The sequence below is a fragment of the Halyomorpha halys genome, unplaced genomic scaffold (genome assembly GCF_000696795.3).
Source record: "Halyomorpha halys isolate HHAL.00 unplaced genomic scaffold, Hhal_1.1 Scaffold744.1, whole genome shotgun sequence".
NCBI classification, from domain to species: domain Eukaryota; kingdom Metazoa; phylum Arthropoda; class Insecta; order Hemiptera; family Pentatomidae; genus Halyomorpha; species Halyomorpha halys.
The window spans coordinates 52480-75262 of NW_027105596.1; the positions used below are offsets into that span (position 1 = coordinate 52480).

The window sequence follows — 22783 nt, forward strand, 5'->3', positions numbered from 1 at the left end:
TTTATTTATTTACAAGTGTCAAAATTTAAATATTGCACTAATTGATTTTGCAGAAACTGTTACTTTAATATTTCATTAGTTCAATTGTTGTATTTAGTTTTAAAAAACAAGTTATCTAGTTTGAGAATGACGGTTTTCTGACGATTGTCCGTAAGTATCAATGAGAGCAATTTTTACCATTATACCCACTGGTAATTGAAATCTCTCTCTTTGCCAGGGAGCAGTAGTTGATCTCAGCAAATCAGAATCTGATGATGTTTCCATTTGTGATGCAAGACAGTCAATACTGCGATGAATTAAACCCGAACCTCCCATATCTGGTTCACTTGTTTTTCTAGAGCTTTCAAAATGTAATCTGTGAACCTGAAATTCCAATGAAATTAGGATATGGTATAATATTTGAATTAATTTTACATTTTTCTGCACAGAAATGAAAAACCACCAGAGCTTAAAAAATAATTAATTCTTTTATTTCTGATGAAAGGTGTAGCCTTTCTAAATTTAAAAAGCAGTCTGATTGAAAACTAACATAAATTAAAATAAAAACAGAGAACATAAACAAATACTAAACCATTATTGAATTATTCTTGATGTTTTTAATACAGGTTAGTGTTATTCATTAATGTTTTGCATTTAAAAACGCTTTTTGTTGATTTAATAAATGGAAAGAGTTAGAAACCACAATATAAAAGTAAAATTTAGGCATACTTCCCTATAGGTTTTTGAGTAGTTTATAGTGAAATGTTTCCTTAAATTATTAGACAAAACTATACAAAATCTGAAGGATAGTGGTGAATGATAGTGATGTTCAAACAAATAAATATACATATAAAAAGATTATAAGCAATACAATATTAGATAAAACATTATCTTTCAGAACTAAATGATGAAACATTCTTTTTGAATTACAAAAAGTTTCTGTAATAACCATATATTAAAGTGTAATTAATTAATATTAAAACCAATAAAAAATAACTGGAATTAAAATACCCAGTCAATGGATGCATGAGGACCAACAGTCATGTGGTGAGATAACGGTTGCCTCCAGTTAAAGGGCAGTTTAGGTTTTCTAACAGAAGTTGGTAAGCTAGTAGCTTCTTTATCACTTTCATTGTGTTCATTTTCATTATTCTTTTTGCTATCATCATTACTTCCTTTTTTTAAATTCCTTTCTTCAATATTAGTTAATGGTGTCACAACAAATCTGAAAGTTGTGATACAATTTCTTTTTAAAATAATTATAAATTGCTACCTACATAAATTTTATTTTTAGGCCACATTCTAGCTTTTTAACTAAGCGTCAGCTGGTGTATTGGCCTAGCAACAAATGAGCCATTGTTAGGCCACTTCACGAACAACCTGAAGTATGTATTACTAAAAGTGGAAGCTATTCTAGTAGCGTAAGAATGGATTTTGTATGCACACAAATATTAACTGACAGTTAACCCGACTAGAAAGAAGTTCACGCAAAGGAAATACAGATCAATTTTAAATACCAATTGTACAACTTATACTTACAAATAAAACCCATTCATGTAATTGTAAAGACAAACCTGAGGGAATTGATACAATTTGGCTACCTTCCAGTTGTCAGGTTGTTTTAAAGCACGTAACCTTGTAAGTGATTTACAACTGGCCCATCATCGCTGAGATGTTTTCCAATGATCCTCTAAAAATATTCCTAAACATTGACCTTTCACTGTTTTTTAGACATTGTTCAACCGCCATACAGGAAACATGTTCAAATCACTTCATTTATCGAGATTTAAACCATAAAATTAATGCTTGATGTAAATTATAAAATAATCTGTTACATTTAAACTACACTAGGTCATTCAATTAGAACAGGTGTAAGCTTCACTTAAAATCACATCTTTATCTTCTATCATTACCTTAATTGTTTATTATTGCCCATAGATCATAATAATAACACAATAATGTTAATTTGTATGTGTGTACGTTTCAAAGATACTATGTCCCTCACCTCTGCTTATAATATAGTATATACTACATACTATATAGCAATATTGGCTCAGAATAATAAGGAAAAGATTTCAGTATAATTCTGACGCAAGAACAATACTGGGACATATTAGATACTGAGGAGGACATAGTATCCCCAAAACATCCAAATATATGAATTAAACACTACTGTTTTATTATAATCTGTGGGCAAGAAAGATAAATTAATGCAATATTATTATTACTAGTGATTTTGTAGTTTATTTTGCAAGGCCTATGTATAACCAAGTCTCAGGATGAAATGTGTCATAAGAGAGTGAAACGCTGCCTGGTAGAGCACTATAAGTTGTCATTCCTGTCGCCAGGAAGCGGATAGAATCAACATTGTACAGGTACTTAGAAAATATTCCTGCGTGTGTGGATGCAAATGAAAATGATGTATAAATGAGTGGTTGTGAGAAAACAATAATGACTATGAAATTTAAGATGATCAGCATATCACTCAAATGGTTTTCAAAGAATTAATAACTGTATTTCGGGCTAGAAGAAGTAACAGGACTACTAACAGTTCAATCTTGAAAATCCAACAAATAATGAAACTGACAATTTGTTGGATAATTAAATATTTCAGAGTACTGATGGACCCATTTAAACAATGCAAAATAGGGAATTGAGGTTGAAATAATGGGAAACTTTTGTTAAATTAATACTATTTTTATAAAGAAAACATATTAACCATTATAGGGTAAATTTAAATGTAATTGATAAACAAGTTGTGACAAAAAAACAATTCTCTCCCTTCCGGCTCTCCAACTATGTACAGTCAAAATCTCCCCATGGACGTCATGAGCTTACCTACGATCTACAATTTCCTAATGTGTTGGATTCACAATTGTCGGACTAAGGTTATACTGTATTTCAATCATTTTTTGATCAGGCTTACTGTGCGCATCCAAATAATCAAACATAATTAGGACAATACTCACTATATTTGGAATTTCAGTCAACTAATTTTGAAATTTTCAATATACTTATATTTTTTTAACTGTTTCAGTTTTCAGTTGTTTTGAACTATTTACATGATTGAATTTAACTACCAATTCATTATTAAGTATAAAAAATCACAAATGTTAAGACCAATTAAAATTGAAAAAATTAATCACGTTAATTTTTTTCATTTACCTTCCAATTGCTTTTGTACTTGATTGTCCAGTTGACAAGATTTCGCTGCTTGTAGGTGGGGCACTAGTACTGCTGAATTTCCTCATAGCTTCTCTTCGGGCAAATTCTACTTTAGCCATTTCTGTAGCAACCCATTCAGGAATATCTGGAATTGCTACTTTTACAATAAGGCGAAGAAGTAGCATACCATGCTTTAAGTGAAATTTTAAAAGTTACTAATCAATGATAATATATTAATGGTCCCATAATTATAACTGTTTATCACTACCTCTAATGCAACTATAAGCAAGATAGTTTGAGTAGTAGACATTTCAGGAAACATTCTATGTACATGTCCTGATAGACCAATCAAAGCACAATTCACCAGTACAGCAATTAACCCCATAACTTCCATTGCATTCTGAAAAATTACAAAACAAACTATAAAATATGTAAAAAATTTATATAGTAAATAGTGTGGATTGTGAAATGAAGAAACCAATCAGATTATTTTGATAGGCCTTAATATACTGAACAGAGTTGGGCTATAGATAACTAATGATACAACTCCTCTCTTTAAGAAGTTGAAAACTAGCTGCAGCTACAACTCCTTTTGGTAGTTTGCAGTTGGCGGACTGCAACACTTAATTAGTAGTTGGGACTGTAGTTGTGCACAGTTTAGATCCACAACTAAAATTATTAATAATTTCTACTAGCAATTTGTTGGAATGGAGTTGAAGTTAGGGATGTTGAAAATGTTTTTATATATTGAACTATCGAAATTCGATATTTTCTCTCCCACCCACACAAAAAAAATTATTAGGACTCCTTCACATGTTTTCTGATGTCCTGAAAATGAAAATTTTATCGATTCAAAGATCACAGGCTCACGCATTGACTTATTTTAACTTTTTTGATTTCTAACATAGTAGGGTTATTGATTGCATTTTTATTTACTAGACATTTGCAAACAAACAAAGAGACTCCAATAATTTAGAAATCAGAAAAGTTAAAATAAATCAATACACACTTAAAACCTACAGCACTCTCATAACTACAAGAGGATGTACATATTATCTACAGTAAAAAAATGAAAGAGGTGGTGATACACTTCGTGTAAATTGCTACAGTAATCAGTGGATCAGGTAAAGTGGATTCAGAAATATCGAGCAGAACCTCTAAATACAGTCAAATCGGAATAAGAGCAGTGGGACAGGATGTATAGCTCCACTTAAAAATATGGAGAGAATTATTCCAGAATCACAGAATTAGGAAGGAACTGAATGAGTGCCAGGTGATGGAAACCTAAAGAAAAAGCAAATGAGGTGGTGTGTACATGTCTGCAGCATGAACCATCACAGAGACCTGATAATTTATGGAAAGACCAGTGGAAAGAAGACCTAGAAGATCAGCACATGGAACAAATAGGGAGATGCAGAGAAGAAGAGAAATGAGGAACTTTGCCAGGGAAAGAAATAGATGGCACCAATGGCTCAGAGCACCTCCACCTTCCAAGGCAAAGTGGTATAAGAAAAAGATGAAGAGAAGAAGCATTCAACTGGAAATAGTACAACTTCTATTGTTGCTAAACAACTATCAACAATATTCACATTCTTTACCGATTGATGACGTGGAATAGCTAAAGTAGGAGAAAATATACCAATCAACTTTTATAATAACCTATATCAGCATTCAATTGTACAAATTTGATCCATTTAGGAATTTCAACTATACTGGGAAATGGTTATGGCCATCAAGATCCAGGAGTACTGTCCAGTTGGTCCAGACTTAGTATAAGGAGGAGTAGCACAAGGAAAGAGATATTGCAGAAAAAATGCTGTAAGTGTAAGTTTCAAAAGTTGATTACCCTGAATTTAAAGTCAAGATTAGATGAAACCACCAAACATTTGAACAAATAGCCTAGAACAAGTACTTAGGATAAATACAGTTACTTATGTCAAATGGAATCCAAGACTTGTGAGAAATCTTTAAGTTAAATTAGCGTTATAAGAAGACAATTATTCAATAATTGGGAGTGAAGGAGACAAGAAATTATTTTCCAAGAATGAATAGTAATCTAATGTTTTTAGTGGAATCTTCAAAGAATTCAATTTATGTTTAATTCTCATGGTCAATAGATCAATAAAAAGTTACTAAGAATAATCAATGAAAGAATTAAACCAGGAATGAAAAGAATTTCTGGATATTATCACCATGAGCAATTAGAAACAAAAAGGTAACATCATCCAACTTTCAAATGTCAATAACTTGGAAAAATTATGGGCTAGTCTTAAATCACATTTTAAAAACATCAAAGACCCAACATTAATGCAGACAGTTATCTGAGAATCTATTTTTGGCAAGAAGTGTGAAAGAAAAGATGTATCTTTCCCAATGTAGCAAAAAATAGGACCTTTTCTGACTATCTTATCAAGTAGATTACAGTAGAATCTTGCTAATCCAACATCAATGGTACCAGGGTATATGTCAGAATTTCTAAAAAGTCAAATTAACCAGAGATGAAAATAAATATCTTATATTTTGTTTTTCTCTCACTACATACATTATTTTCAATAGAAAGTTGTTTAAGCTAATTAATGAATTTTTGTAATCCACTAAGATTAGAAAAAAGTTTTAAATCAATAATGTTTTTCACTGCCTGAGTTGCTGAGTTCAGCCACCCATCTGAGGAACACATGAACCAAAGAAATTCGGCTCACTTATTTTTGTATGTAAGGTGATAGCTTTCTCTTAACTGACGGCTATAATTTATAATATTGTACAAGGGTCAAGTAATACAATTTAAAAGTCAAAACTCACCTTTGTCCAGGAACTCCAGGATGTAATTCCTTTCCTTCAACGTCATAGTCTTATTTTCTTTTACTGCCTCATTTTTCCATTTTGAGAAAAAATAATTAAAATACAATTTGTAGTTTAAAATGATTTAACTTCACCAATCCAAGTTCGAAATAAAACTGAATGAAATGCTATGTAAACAATAGGTTCAATTGAATCAACAATGTAGGGGAAATTTTCATGGTGAACTTGACAGTTCAGTGTTCCAGGAATCGGAATTCCAAAAGATGGTCAGACAACGCAAAGGGTCACATAAACAAGTTTTTACTTCAGTTAGGTTACATATATTTTTATTAAATGTAAATGTACATTACAACTTAAATATGAGCAGACATGTGTATATAAAATAAAAAAGAGAATACTTTTACCTTTAAGGAAACAAATTTGATCTATCTCATTAATGAGAGATACTATGAGACTAAAGAGGAGGTAAAGTCAATTAATTATTTTTTAAATCACCATTCCATTCTCATTCTGAATTCGATTCTTAATTAATGTTTCATAGTAATTAACATTTAATTTCTTTTTTAACAGTAAAAACATTGTTATTTCATACAAGTAGATTACTTCTTTTTATCTTGTGCAATAAATTATACTTATTATAATTTAGTACAACCATTTCTAAAAACGTTTTCTTTGAAGTTTGTCTTAACATTTGTTTGAATAAATTTCCAAACTAAGCTACTACATGCAACATGCACTATTGTAATATACTAACAAACAGTTTGCTATAACTGCCTTATAACTTATCTTATAACTGCCTTTTTATATTAACTGTAATCAATTATATTTTATAATAATAAGAAAAATATACCTGCCATGTGCCTATATTAGGTACTCTCTGACCAAACGGCCGCTGGAATATAAAACATAATTTGAAAGCATCACTTCTCATCTCAACAAGGTTGTTTATTAGAGCACAAAGTGCAGCTAATGGAAATGCTGAAGAGAAAAGTACAACATATCCCAGTTGAATGAACATCTCCAAATGATCAGCAAACGTTCCGTCATACTGCCAAAAAAGAAAACAAAAGATGTACACACACACTCATACACATTGGATGTCCAGTATAAATTATCCCAAATGTTTCTCATGGTCAAATGATTTAATAAAAAAATTCCTGAGAAAAAAGTTGTAGGTCAACTTCTATAGTTTCACCAACTGATATTGCTCTTAAACTTAAAGGGGACTTGTATGGCTGCCATGAGGTAAATATTTGTGGTTACTAGTTAACACCTACTTTTTAACAATCATTTATAGTTATTAAAACGTCATACAAAAACCCTTAAAACATATTTAATATCTTTCAAATTAAAGGATTTACATCACTTTAGTACTTGTATTCTTAATATCATTAATATTATTCAAGCATTTCACAAACTGGAACATAGGGACATGATACATAATTACATGCATTTTTACAATGCATATCATCAAATTATTAATTATTTATTCATATACCATAGTAAATAAATAATTATAGAATATTTATATTTATTTTACACAATAATTATAAGGAATTAAATCCTACAACAAAATTACTATAAATTGTTCCAAGACAGTTATTATCAGCACCCCAAGGAACTTTATGACTAGGATATCAATTCCAATGGGTATAGTGTTCATGTAAATCAGTAGTAAGTGCTGCCTTAGTTTTACTAAGATGCATAACAGGGTACATATTCATGTATCTCTTTAACAGGGGCATCGTATGAACCCCCACAACTAATAATCGTTGTGGATGCTAGGACTTAGCAAGTATATGAATGAGAATGGTCACAGAAGTGCAACCCATTAGATTTTCACATAGGAAAGGATCATAGCACAGGTGCTAGTTTGATGATCTAGTAATATTAATACCTTTGGAGTCCTTTTCTAATTCACTTGTAATTAAAGGTACATCCTCACTATTAGACACTTGGCTTCAATTCTCTTAAAATCATTAGGAAGTATATTATCTTTAGGGTTCCAGACACTAGTTGTAACCTCAAAACTAATGGAAACCTCATTATTTTCAAAGAAGTTAAATATCAAGGTGGCTAAATAATTCATTAGATTTTGAAAGACTATATATATGTTCCTATTATTAACAATTATTCTTGTACCAAATACTGAGCAATAAGAACAGTGCTGATTAATCTAATGGTTACACCTCACAGGTGATGTCCACCAATGGAAGATATCTAAACACTGATAAGACAGTCCAAGGCAAAGAGATGATAAGCCAGAGAAACTTTCAGAACCACAGACAAAAATAAGGAAGTCATCTATCACCTCCTATTCAGGTATTCCTTTCATCTCTTCAGACAAGTGAGATACTGAAGAAGGAACTACCACAAATTTTGAGGATGATGGCATCTATGCTATTGACGATGGACCCTCCAATACCAACAATCTGGGATCAGAAGCTAATAATTTTTACGAATATCTCGTGGTCAAGGGGGCCTACAATAGATACTCCCTCCGGACTTGGCGACTTTCAAAGTATGCAATATTAATTTTTTTTTTTACACAACATGTGGATCCCTAAACAACTAGCTATGCATAAGAGCCAAGTTACAGACACACATCTAAAAAATAAAAGATATACAATTAAAAAATGTCATGGATTTATCAGACCATATGGACTCTTGAACTTTCAATCTTCCATGTGCACTTCCTTCTAGGCTGCACGTATCCAAACAGACAATGTATCATATAATCAATCCAAAAATACTGAGGACACAGGTGTTCACCCAGGCAAGTCATCAAAAACGACTACTATCAAAAGAAACAACAGACATTACAAAACAATTTTTATCCTTTCGGAAACAATTATTGGAACACCAACCAGGGGAAATGTGGAATTCATATTTAAGCCTAGGAAGGAGAATGTGGTAACCGATTGGTTGTATTATGACAACTGTGATAGAGGAAGATAAAGGAGAACAGTTTGGAGATGTGAGGAAGTTCCTACCAGAATGGACACCAGGGGAGGAGTATGAACCAGACACAGAGGTAGACACCGACCAAGGGGAGTCATTGGCTGAGAAGATTCTGATTCCAGAGAGGCAAAAGGATATGGAAGACATTATTAATGACAAGTGAAAGCAAATCATCTGGAAAACTAGGACCTCCAACCTGATAAAGGTTGAAAATAGCAGATATAGGAGCAGTCAGATCACAACAACCTGGTCGTAGCTGGGAACTAGGGAAGACTAAATCCTTAGAACACTTCCAGATGCATCCAAGTTCAAGAAAAATCACCAATTGTACATTGAGAACATAATGATTTGAGAAAAAGTCAAAAGATTATGGTAGTCTGAGCAAATCAAAGTAGACAGGTCATTTGTCAGGTGTAAAAGCATTGCAGACACCTTACGGAAAGCTGAACAACAGAAGGAGGTGACATTGGTGTACTACTAAGGAAAAACCAATCACAGGGGCTTGAGTGAAACTAAAAGCATTACGTTGACAGAACTTTTGGTGGAGGATGAAAAGAACTATAATGGAGAAGATAGGGAGCTGTGAAACTTGCACACCAAAAGCGACGCAGAAAGAAACATCCATGGAGAAATCACCACAGACTGATCTACAGATTAATTTGTTCACTTGGAGAGGTTAGAGATGGATCACTGTCATAGATCTGATAAAGATGGCATATCAAGTTCAGAACAGATCAGAGGTGGTATTGACAATGCTCAGAATATGATTTCAATATTACAGGATCTCATCTCTTTAGACAGTGGCCAAAAATTTGACAATGCTATTTTTTATTTATTTTTTTTCCATTCCTGGTTTAATTCTTTCATTGATTATTGTTAGTAACTTTTTATTGATCTATTACTTTTTATTTTATTGACCACGAGAATTAAAGATAAATTGAATTCTTTGAAGATTCCACTATAAACATTAGATTACTATTCATTCTTGGAAAATAATTTCTTGTCTCCTTCACTCCCAACTATTGAATAATTGTCTTCTTATAATGCTAATTTAACTTAAAGGATTTCTCACAAGTCTTGGATTCCATTTGACATAAGTAACTATATTTATCCTAAGTACTTGTTCTAGGCTATTTTATTATTGGTGTTTTCCAAAAATTTTTTTTTTTTCTATTCATTTCTTATGGTATAGTTTACTTATATTTTGCCTCTTTATCAATTATTATTGTTACATATATTTTCTTCCTCTCAATTTTCTTTTTCTTTCCATATTTCAATTTTTAAATTATTAATAACTAATATGTTCAAACTTCTTAGCATTATATAACTTCATTTTTATTTCATTTCCTTAATTATGTTATTTTACCCACTTTTTCAATTATCTATATATACATTTTATTTCCCGCTTCTTTCATCACTTCATTTTATTAATTCAATTTTGTAAATTCTAATTCATTTTAAGTTATTCTGTTTATACTTTCTTTTTTATTTTCTATACTTAATGTGGTTCGTATCTTGTTCTGTTTTTAGCCCTGAAGAAGGCTAGAAACTCTAGCCGAAACGTTGGCACAATAAAAATAGGTTACACCAACTTATTTGTTTCTCTTTGACCGCACCCCCAACCACCTTCTCCTCGTATGTCATCCACGGTCAACTATCTCTCATAACTATTTATATTTAAGTCTTATATACTATCTTACATTTGATTATAAACAAACTTAAAAAATTAACAATAAAGAAGTCTTGTTTTTGCATTCAGAGAGTGTTATTCCGCTACCCTTTTCCTTTTATTATCAGTTTTCGCCAACTATATATAAGTTATGGCCTGAGTACAATAACAGTTGACAGGCCGTATCAGCTGATTGTGTCGAACAGCTTCTATTACTGCAACCCGTGAGAGTCATTTCATACCCTTTCCACTTTTTTTTTCAGTTTTCTCTCAACAATATTTAAGTGGTGCCGAAACCCGGGAACTTTGGATACTGGAAAAATTTTTAGTCTCAAGAAAAAAAAATTTTTTTTTTTTATTTTTCCTTTGTTCTTTCTGAGTTATGGCCAGTAATGGAATAATGAGAGCTGCAGTTCTAAACATTAAGGGTCTGAACTTCAACAACACACCTCCAGCTGCAGCCAACCAACCTCTAGCAGCAGGAAACCCACCCCCAGCAGGGATTCAGCCACTGCCGGAAGTCTCTTTAACGGAAGCTCATGCCACAACGCTGGAATGGATCAAAGTCCGGTATATTGTCGGATGCAATTCCTACCCAATGTACTAAAGATTCAGTTGGCAAAAGAGCTGGGGAAGAAGAAGGGAATGATGAGAGAATGGTCCTTCGTAGAGTGTGCTCGGGAACTTATAGACACAAGCACCCAGGAACAGAAATCCAGAATGGATGTTGAAGAACCAGAATGGAAGAGAATTAAACACAATCAGCCAAGGACTACTCCGCTGCCCTTTAGAAGAAGAGAGCACAAGTATAGCGGTGATAGTTTCTCAATGTGCAGTCAGTCGCCTCTCTGGTTACATCCTCCTCAGATCCCACATGTCTTCCCTAGGAAGGGTCCTAATTGATAAATAGTGTTTTGTACAAAACACATTAATTTAAAACAATGTGTTGTAAACAAAACATGCTAATTAACAAAATGTGTTTTATACAAAAATATTCATAGTCTTTTACCTTAAACAATGAACTTTCAAGTTCAGCCTGACTTATATTTCGATTTCCATTAGTTGATTTTTCTGGGCTATTCTGAGCTTCAGATGGGCTTAAAGCACCAAACATTTCAAAGCTCATTTTAGCCAGTCTAACTTGTTCCATGAAATATGGCAATGCAGATTCTTTAAGGTTTCCAATCACCTGGCGGGCAATCAATAAAGCAGCTAGTTGCTGAAAAGTTTTTTAAAAATTTACAAAAGTTATTTCATTAAAACATTTTTTAACAAAAAAAAAATTAAAAAGGAGAAATAACTTGAAATTATCAACATTTAAAATATTAAATTAATAATATTCCAAATTAATTTTTTTTTTTTGGTTTTTAACTTTATTACAGACAAAAATTTGAATTAATTTATTAAATACAAAAAGTCCTTGTACTAAACCCAAGAGCACACATAATTTCCACAGTTGGTCAATCAATTTTTATTTAGTGGTAGCCCAGAAAAATAAATCTTACCATTCCCACTGTCGTTAGAAAAGTGTAGCAACCTCTAGACAGCCATATCAGCTTAACAAATTGAACAACAAGGCCATTTACTGGATAAGATTCACCACCAGTACCTATATATTTTTTATTTTTTATTTATATTTTTTTGTTTTGGCTCGAGTCTTCCATCAAAGACCTAAACAGCCCCACAGTGGGAATGTCAAGATTCATTTCTTGGGACCGCCGTGAAATAAATATTGATTAACATAGGTGGGAATTAAACCCACAACGATCTGAATCAGGCACTCTGGGACCCTCGCCCCATGTGCTCTGCTATTATATCCTCAATAAAATATTTAACACATGCTATTAAAACAACTGACCAATTGCAAAAACATTGGCTAAACTACTGACAGTAAATATTGATGTCTCCTTTCAGACACATATACAATATCACACAAAAACTCAGGCAAAAGTTTTCACAAACTGAACTAAGGATAGATTTAACAGTTAATGTGCTTGGTTATTGAATAATAGTCAAGGAAGAGCCTCAAACATACAAGCCTCAAAAAAGACGGACCGAAATTAGAGTGTTCTAAGAATCAAGCAAAGAAGTCAACTGTATTTAAAGCTATGAATTGTCGCCATGAGAATACATCAAACATACATGCAAACATAATTATTCACACAGCCATCATTCTTTGACAACAAAACCCACAAATGCATAATAAACTTACAGAGAAAACTTGACTGAACATATTGACAGTATAAAATCATCTGCATAATTGGGATCAGGGGACAGATAGGGATCAAAGTTGATAAAATATAAGATTCTCAAGCAAAAAAAGCAGGCTTCAGAGGCCTTCTGCCGTCAACTGGTAAGTCCCATTGTCATATATTAAATCTGAAATAAAGAAACAGGCAAAAATGGAATATAAATAGAAAACAAGTTCAGTCACCTAAAATGATACAACTCACACGACAACAAAAAATACTAAGTAAAGATTTTGAACTGAAACTATTTTCCCATGGAACTTAATGAAATTCCAATAAAAAAAAAAAAAAAAAAAGAACAAAGACTTGGCCTGTTTCATTTTTTAATTAAATTTCAGTTGTAGATTAGTTAAATAATGTTCCACACATATTTGTTATAAAGAAATTAAAGTAACTATTAAAACTATTCATATATCAACTTTGGGTTTCACAACAATAAATACAATAAAACTTGGGGATTAAGTACCTCATTAAAGTGGATATTAAATATGTGGATAATAAATGTTAGTAATAAAATGAAAAATACTATGTTTTAAACAGAGTACTGGGTGTCTTTCAGACAATGTAACATTAATTATTTTTTTAATGATTAGTTCATTATCCAGTCCAATTGCATTTTACACACCCATTTCAATTACTGTAGTGTTAGCTAAAATATTGATATCTGTATGAAAACATGTTTTTATGACTCCAATTTAGAAGACGTTGAAATACCATATGATAAATTCAAATGTATCTAATCAGAACTTATTTTGATATTAGAAAAAATAAATATCCAAATTAAAATATTTGAGATGGCTTAAATAAATTGAAAACTAATTTGAAATTGATATTTTAAGATGCTAGAATCAACAATAATATTTATTTAACCAAATACAGAACAAAAATGAACATATATAATGAAAAATATAAATAAATTATTTCAAAGTAACTGATAGAAGGGTAATTTAGGTATCTGTTAAATATCTTATTTTTTTAGAAATTATATAGTTTGCTTTTCTATTTTTTTTTCAAATCTTCTTTGTAATCACTATTAGGTTAATTGTTTTTGGTAAATGGCTAAATACATATTTAAATTCAAATTTGAATTCCACTGTATTCCTACATTGCTTTTTTTGAGAAAGCTCCAACATAAAAGCAACTTGATTTAACTAAGGGAGAAAGAGGCCATTCCAACAAGAAGACAACATTATTATCCCAATAAAATATAAGATTAGAATTATAAGAACAAAATCTGAGAATAAAAAAACAAAGGTTTCAACTAATATTAAAATACAGTCCCTAACTAATAGAAGATAACTAAAAATAAAATGAATAACAGAACTGTGACATGAGGCTAATGACATCAAATCCTCTGAGACGAGAACTGAAATAACAGGTCAATGTATACCATCATTGTACATTTGGATAATAATTTATGATAAAGCCACAAAATAAAGAGAAATAAGAACAACAAAAATGTTGAAATATTTTTAAATCATCATACATTAATATTTCATATAACACACTAACAACTATATATCATAAATAAAAAAAGGCCAACCTCTTTCAATTTTTCTTGATCTTGAAGATAAAAAGCGATGTAGAAAAGAGACAAAAATGAGTTTACAAACTGAAACTGAAAAACAATAACATTAAAACATCTTACAGAATTAAAAAGTAAAATAACATGTACTACTCATACATACTCCCTAATAATAAAAAATAGCAATTGTATACTAATCATTACAAATGCAACTAACATTACAATTTGTTAAAAATTAAAGTTTCAATTCAAACTACTTTTTAAATAATTCCTGATTCACATAATATAAAATAATACAGTAACTTTCATATATTAAATTGAAAATATGCAAGTATTACATTAGAAAAAAAAAGTAGCTAACATTTTCTGGGAATAATTAAAAAGGAAGTACAAGGGAAGGTAACAGAGGTGGGAATACCAATTTCAATGATACTTTTAATGATGTTATTATGTCAAAACATATTAGACCCCTGTCCAAGGGTTTTTGCCAATCCGTTCCAGGAGCTGAGGAAAAAAATAATTTATATAAATTTAGTCATTTTTTATATTATCATTTTATACATTTGCTCTGTATGCATTTAAGGGTAATTATATACCAATTTATTTGTGTAAAATAAGAGAAAAAAATTTCTCATTATATTAATTGAGTATTAATGTATACAAAATCACAAAAACCAATGAAGTCCATTATGGGTCTACTCATACTCAGGAGAGATATAAAGATGCTGAATAAAGATTCCAAAGCTAAATTCATTCCTAATCACCCACTCAATGATTGTCACAACCATAGGAAATGAAACGAATGCAGCGAACAGCTCCCTCCATGGTATTCTCCTCGTAGACCCTCCATCTTCAGATCGATTCCAGGAATGAACACCACCATTCCAAAAAGCATCTGCACCAGAGTTTATACTAGCCAAAAATGCAATCAGGAAAGGAGGTGGAGGTATTCTATATACATCTCAAATAGCCATATATACTTTTGACAAACAATACCCACAGGGTTTAGATCTAACCTATCTAAGACTGGTATAGTATTGCTTCTTTTGAATCTGAATGCTAAGTGGAAGGCAGGACTAACTTTCTTGCATTGGAGTTGCAACGGCTCACAGCTATTTATGAACAGGTCATCTTGAATAAATTTAAACTCATTTAATATGAATAGCAATATTTTTATTTTATTCAACAGAAAAAAAAACAAAAAAAAAAAAACAATTGGAACATAATTCCCTTTGAATTCATACTGTTCAAATTTAGAACATACTAATAAAAAAATTGTTGAAATTATGTAAAATATTTTTTTGTTTTCTTTGCTCCTGGGGGAACAATAAGAAGGAAGCCAGGGAAAGCCTATTGGAACGAATCCTCGGATATGGTTCTAATATTTTTCAACCTATATCACCAAAAAAAGGTTCATTGAAATCTTTGTCCCCATACTTGCAACTCCCCTTAATAGACAAGCAATTAAAAAATGAAAGAAATTGTCTCAACAGATAGCATACAAAATTCTTTGAATTAGAGGTATAAATTAACTAAAAGAACTGGTTGTCAAAATAAATTATAAGAAAATAACTTTCTCAGGAATCATTAGTTCTTCTTATATCAGAAGTTCTCTTATTATGAATCATGGATTATTTGGAATAGATTTGGAGAAATAATATAAAGAAGCCAATGAGAGCAAGGTTGGGACTTTAGGGTGACTGCGGCAGACTAAACATGTTAAATTTGGCCAAAACTTTGATGGTGGAGAGCAAGGTATGGGAGGACGCATTATCTTAGTGAAGGACCTAATCATTTTTGATCTCTCAGTGGACTCAGTCTCAGAAACAGCAATTAATGCAACAGTAAGATGACTATTCCAAGAGCCCTTGGGAAAAAAGAAGGCAGCTATTTCACCCCAATTTTCGATTTCAGTAATGTAAACTACAGAATTGGGAGTCAAAATTGATGAGTCTGCCAATCAAGTTAAGGGGAAATTGAAAACGTAACAAAAAGCCCATTTTTCAAGTTATTTCATACCTTTTAGTTTTTTACTCATATGAAACTAGGGTTATTAATACTGATACAAAAAAAACTTGTCTGTCATGCTCATGCTATGCTGCACGTTGTGCAGACAAATTCCAAAATTCAATTATCAAATTATTTCATACCTCTTGGCTATTGACTCATGAAATTAGGGTTAGTCCAGACACAAAAGAAACAAGTCTATCAAGCTTGCGCTGTGCTAGGCGTTGTGCAGACATAATTGAATCCAAAATTCAACTTTTGAAAACGAACGAAAGTTCAGTTCAACAAAATAGAAACTACCTTGCCATTTGTGTTTTGATGATACATTGAACCTATTAATTTTATGGTTTAATGACGAAAAGTAATAGCAATTGTTTTTATTTGTGAAATACAAATTTAATGTCACGGAATTCGCAGCATGTACTATTATAATAAAAAATTTATCAAAGATTCTTTAAATTTATCACTCCTTAAATCTTACAGAAAACAAGAAAACAAGTTTTTTGCTACCGCTTTTCTGAAAAGCTCTATTCCTTTGCTCACTTTTTGTCTGTGTCAATGTGCAATGTTTGATTACTTAAATGAAAACTATATATAGTTACTATTCAAAATTGATAAGTCTGCCAACCATAGTTAAGGGAAATAAAAAATGACAGCTGTTTCAAAGTGTCAAAAAAATAAAACAAATTATTTTTCATTTGGAGCTCCATACCTTTAAAACTACCTACAATACAAAAAAACTTAAGGAACCGTAATTTAAAAAATAGTAAATTTGCTAAAATATGAGTCCTAATAGAGTATGTTTATTAGTTCCAGAGATAAGCACTCAAAATAAAACTAGTTTAATGTACTATAAAATAGTTTATAACATTTATCTTTCTAGTAGTAGTGAGTGGTCTTCATCATATTTGCAAAAATAAATTTAAAAAATGTTGATTTACAGCTGTTCAGACCAAATTTTTAATTTATGAAAGCTACATCTCAGGAACCGAGACTCACAGAGCTTAGGTGCTGTGCTACTAAGTCCAAGGACCCAGGTTCGAATCCGGCTGTGGCAGATAATTATTTATTTGGTTACTGTAGAAGACAACCATATGGGTTCTGGAGCCCTTCTGGGGTTCACCCAGCCTCATAAAATGGGTACCCGTAATTGGGGAAAAATCTGGCGTTTGAGCATGATCTTGAAAAAATCATTTCCTTGTTTAACCATTGTTCTAAAAACAGTACTTTCTAAGAAAGTATTGAACCCCAGACCCTTCATACGTTTTAGCGGTTCATATTATATTATTATTATATCTCAAGAATCATTAGACGTCTGTTAGCACTCATATTAAAGCTAGTTGAATGTACTATAAACAAGTTTATCTTCATAGGAGTAGTAGTTTTTATGGTATTTGTCAAAGTAAATATACAAAATGCTGTATATTTCTATGTTTCTTGTGTATGTTCTATCTATGTTTCTTGTTGTTCAGACAAACATTTGATTAATGAAAGCTATACCCGAGGAACCATTAGACATGCAGATGTTTATTTCCACTTAAATTAAAGCTATTTGAATGTACTATTAAGTAGCTGATAATAATTAACATCATGGGAGTAGTACTTTTTATGATATTTGCCAAAATAAATTCACTAAAGGTTGATTTCTTGTACTTCGGTCAAATATTTTATTTATGAAAGCTATATCTCAGGAACCATTTGACATACAAATGTCAGTTAGGACTGATATGTTAGAGAATTTATTTTACTTAATACTAATTGAAATGCTTTGAAGTGCTATATTACCGTATGTAGTTTTAAAGATAAGAAGCTCCGAATGAAAAATGAGCAAATTCAGGCTTTTCTGGAATAAAATAAACTTCAGGAAGAGGGTATCTCTGTGCTCTTATTATGAAATAGTTGGATATATCAGTCGATTTGTTTTTGAATGAAGAATAATAAAAAAATACTTTCAATAGAATTAAATGTATACAAAATCACAAAAAACAAAAATATCGTTCTGTAAAGTAGGCTAAAAAAAATTCTATCTAAAAAAGCAAATCAGATTCGTTTTTAGTATCCTCAAAAACCCTTTACTAAAATATGGATTTTCATAAAAAACAAAAAATTTTTTACCCAGCCCACTTCACATTAGTCGGTATGGATTGTTTCAATAGTGTACACATACTAAAGGTTTCTGTCAAATTTAATATGTTTATAATGGCCAGGTAAAATATTTTATGAAAATTTGTATTTAAGAGTTTTTAAAGATGCTAAAAACGAATTTTACTTGCTTTTTTATATAGAAATTATGTTTTATCAACTTTCTGGAAAGCGGTTTTTGTTTTTGTTATTTTGCATACACCTAACACAATTGAAAGTATTATTTTGTTATTATTCATCTGAAAACAAATCGATTGATAAATTAATAATCCACTATGCCATAATAAGAGCACAGTATGACTTGAGTTAACCAGAGCTTTGTAACAATCCTGTATTTTGGAATGGAAATAAGATGATATAATCCTTACTCCTAATCTCAATCCACAATTTATTGATTTGTAAAAGAAGTAGGCACATAGGTAGTTTTATAATAAAATAGTTCTATAATTATTTGGTATCAATTGGCTTACCTTTGTTGGATTAACATATTTCAAGCAATGTATAACCAATTCTTTGTAATACAATAAAACATAATAATTGAAAAGGCTTAAATTATGCAAATCTATCAGAAACAAATATCTTGTTACTATTTATTATAAATATACTATACTATTTATTATAAAACTACCCATGTGCCTACTTCTTTTACAAATCAATAAATTGTGGATTGATATTAGGAGTAAGGATTATATCATCCTATTTCCATTCCAAAATACAGGATTGTTACAAAGCTCTGGTTAACTCAAGTCATCAGAAAAATTAATAAAATGCAAAATTGTAACTATGAAAACTGCTAACAAAATACAAAAAGTTACTATATGCCCTATGCTAGTATACATAAGCACTACATTATTTAGACAGACTGATGATTAATAATCATCAATTTTTCTTAAACATAATGGGCATTCTATTTACAATCCATAAATGTAGAAAATAGAAGTATTATCAACACTTCATTTCCTTTATAAATATTTAAAATAAAATGCTTGCTAAAACACATGCACTGCTTATTATTAAATTGAATCATTATGAAGTAAGAATCTAATAATACAATACAACAAATTTTGCACATTCCACATCATCAAATAAATCACACATGCAATTAAAAATATATTAAATGCATCCCATCAAAATATTTATTTATACTAAGCAATAATGTTGACCTAAAAAAAGAAAAGAAGAAGCAGTTGCAGTATTAGAAGATAAGTTTCATGCAAACATTATTTTAGTACACACCAAAGCCACTTTAACGATGAGATGATTCTCATACTTGGTTTCAATCCGGTAGTTTTCTAATGACAGTAAATATTTTATAACACAGTATGAAAATCAACAAGATATATTGTATACAATGTGGATTAATACTATTCAATATCATACTTCAAAATTAAATTAAATTTTAAAATAAAATGTTCTATAAACAGAATTTAAATGAACACTAAAACAGGTAATTAAATAATAAATAAGTAAATAGTAAAATAGAATATAGAGTTAAGATAGTACAAAATGTTTTAAAAAATCTTGAGAATATACAGCCACAGTTAAAAAAATACATTATTTTAACAACAGCAACAGAAAAAACTAATTATAATAAACAAATAATCAAAGAATTTTGGAAATTATTATCACTTTTTTTTAAAATATTTAAATTTCAAACATCTTTACAAGCTTAATTTTAAAGAATAAGCAGTTTTCCTGACATTAATCTTCATCATACCAGACATAAAATATACATTTTATCATTTTATACTCTAGTTGATAACTATTTCTAATAATGGTACTTTGATTGAACTTAAATAATGGTACAATGATCAATAATAAAACGCTTTCCAGAAAAAATATAGAACAACCATTTTTTTAAAAAAAAAAACTTCCTATAATTATACCAGGGGGTCCAGAAGGTAAAGAACGATTGCTCATCATGGTCTGTACAGGTCCCCCACCACCACAATCATATGTAAGTTTATTAGCTCCTTATCCAAGAGCTGAATTTCATTTTGTTGGGGCATTGAATGTTGGGACGAGGGGCGTTTTGTAAATTAAAAAAAACCGACCTCTTCCCCAGAGAAAAATGTTCGCTGGTCCGGGTTACACAAAATAAAAAAACGGAGGACCTGAAATGATATCACAAAAAACAAAATAATAAAGAAAATTAAAGAATAAAAAAAAAACCTTCCAATTGATATACAAATTTAATTAAATTAAAATATAAACAAATAAAATGAACTGGTGTGTTGTTACAAAGAAAATAATGAGTTTGAAGTAAAAAAAAAAATATTTTGATATAAATGTAAAAAACAATTCTCTTAACAGAAAAATAATAAGTTAATTAGTAACAAACAAAAAAAATATGAAGCTCGATGAAAGAATGGGAGAAAAAAGCCCTTAGTGGGTTTCATCCAAAAGATAAAATGGATGAGAGCAACCCTTCAATTTTTAACTCAATATGACAATTAGACTGATAAATATCTCAATTTCTCAGTAGTTTCATGTAGAAACGGGGGTTTATTGCAAAACGCCAGAATTGAAGGGATTGTCTATGGAGTGGCACTATAGAAACTCACTTTCAAAAAAATATAAAGCTCTTTTTCATACAAGAAAATTAATGGCTATAGTTTTTTGAGGATCAAAAGGATTTAATCCATATGGAGTTAATATCAAGAGAACTATAAACAGTGGCCTAACTAGAAGAAACTCTGAAACAACTACAACGGGCAATCCAAAACAAGAGAAAATTTTCTTAAAGTGTTTTTTTTAATTATTGACCATGTTCGGCCTCTTTGAGCCACTCAAACACAAGAACCTCAACACTTTAAGTTGGAAATTTTTAAATATCTTCATTACAAGCCCTGACTAACCAAAATTTACAGTCTTTTTATTATATATATAATATCTTTTATTTTTATTTAGTTACAACAAATAGTTTTTTACTATCTGGACGACCCACGAATCATTATATCCCTTCATATATTTAAATATTTTAGATTATATGAGTAAAAAAAGATGTGATGGCCGACCATATTGAGGCAAGAGTTGTAAAGTGCCTTGTTCAGAATGTTGTATATTTGATTTCCACCCGGGGTAGTTAATATTTATTTCTCAATGGTCTCAAAATATGAATTAGGACAGTACCACTCTGGTTAGTACACAGCGGCAACCTCTTGGTAGCCATCAAACAAAGGTCAATAAGCCCCCTTTCTAGAATAGTTCCTCCACCATTACCAGTATATTAGTAAATATGCTCCTAGCTATTTTTAATCATTTATTATTGATATCATATATATGTGGTTATCACATACGATTTGTTAAATAGTTTTTATTACACAAGGTTACTTGTAAATGTACTTTGAAATCATTTCCAATGTGCTTCAAGGACATGCATGAGATTACCCCCTTACAAGAGGATAAGTTTATTTATCGAGCACTATTTTATTTTAATGATCAAGCTAAAATGTTTATTCCTCTCAATTTTTAAATATGGTCTTCGCATTGGTTGCTCAAGTGCATATTCAGCCACTTTAAATACGGTAACCTTCTACAGCAAAATATTGAGTGGAAATATTCTAATTTATATTTATAACCAATTCGTCAGTCAGTTCATCTCTCAACAACTAGACATAGTCAGTGTACGTATATGTTCATATAGTAAGTTTAACGACAGTATTTATTCAAAAGCAAATTTGTAGTATGATGTAACCAATTGTTAATTCTATAAGCAGAGATATACTGTTGTCAAACCATATAAAGATAGCAGATAGAATTTCTGACCATATACAAGCATATTTAAAAGCAATGATTACATTATTTTTGGAAATAATAAAAAAGCTATTATGTTCTTGCCTCAGTAAAGACTAATTTCTTAAGCTCTTTAAATTTATTGTACAATTATCATAAATTTAAGAATAATCAAAGCTAATGCAAATAATGCAATTAATGCCCATGCTCAGGTGTTTGTGTGAGCATGTAGGTAACTAAATATGAATCTTAATTAGAAAATAAAAATCAAATAATATCTTATAAACAACATACACCTTCCTAGGTTAAAGCAATTTGAATTAAATATAGATTTGAATAATCAACAATGATTTACCTTACCTTTATCATTTAACCAACAAGCTACTTTATAATAAGCTTCATCTAAAAGAGTAATGCCTACAGCCAGCATTATTTTTGGCACATAACTAAGGCAAAAAGCATAACCTCTAGCTTCTATCTGGCGATCCCACCAGTCCTACAAACATTAATTTTATTTGTTAATACACACACACACACACACACAAAGATATA

The 22783-nt window shown here is 30.7% G+C and overlaps 1 protein-coding gene across 4 annotated transcripts in view; it reads right to left on the minus strand.

Moving 5' to 3' along the window:
• The window catches only part of wwk (white walker), a 71149-nt gene that overhangs the window by 3141 nt on the left and 45225 nt on the right, over positions 1-22783 (minus strand). Inside the window, exons 10-18 of one of the 4 annotated variants that reach the window (XM_014428706.3) lie at positions 22592-22727; positions 19733-19788; positions 14366-14440; positions 11583-11792; positions 6794-6991; positions 3413-3544; positions 3145-3335; positions 991-1204; positions 178-363 (exon numbers count right to left, since the gene is read on the minus strand). In XM_014428706.3, the coding sequence (XP_014284192.1) occupies positions 178-363; positions 991-1204; positions 3145-3335; positions 3413-3544; positions 6794-6991; positions 11583-11792; positions 14366-14440; positions 19733-19788; positions 22592-22727 (1398 nt within the window). The remainder of the gene's footprint in view (positions 1-177; positions 364-990; positions 1205-3144; positions 3336-3412; positions 3545-6793; positions 6992-11582; positions 11793-14365; positions 14441-19732; positions 19789-22591; positions 22728-22783) is intronic. The other 3 variants (XM_014428707.3, XM_067052350.1, XM_014428709.3) reach the window with 3 other exon arrangements.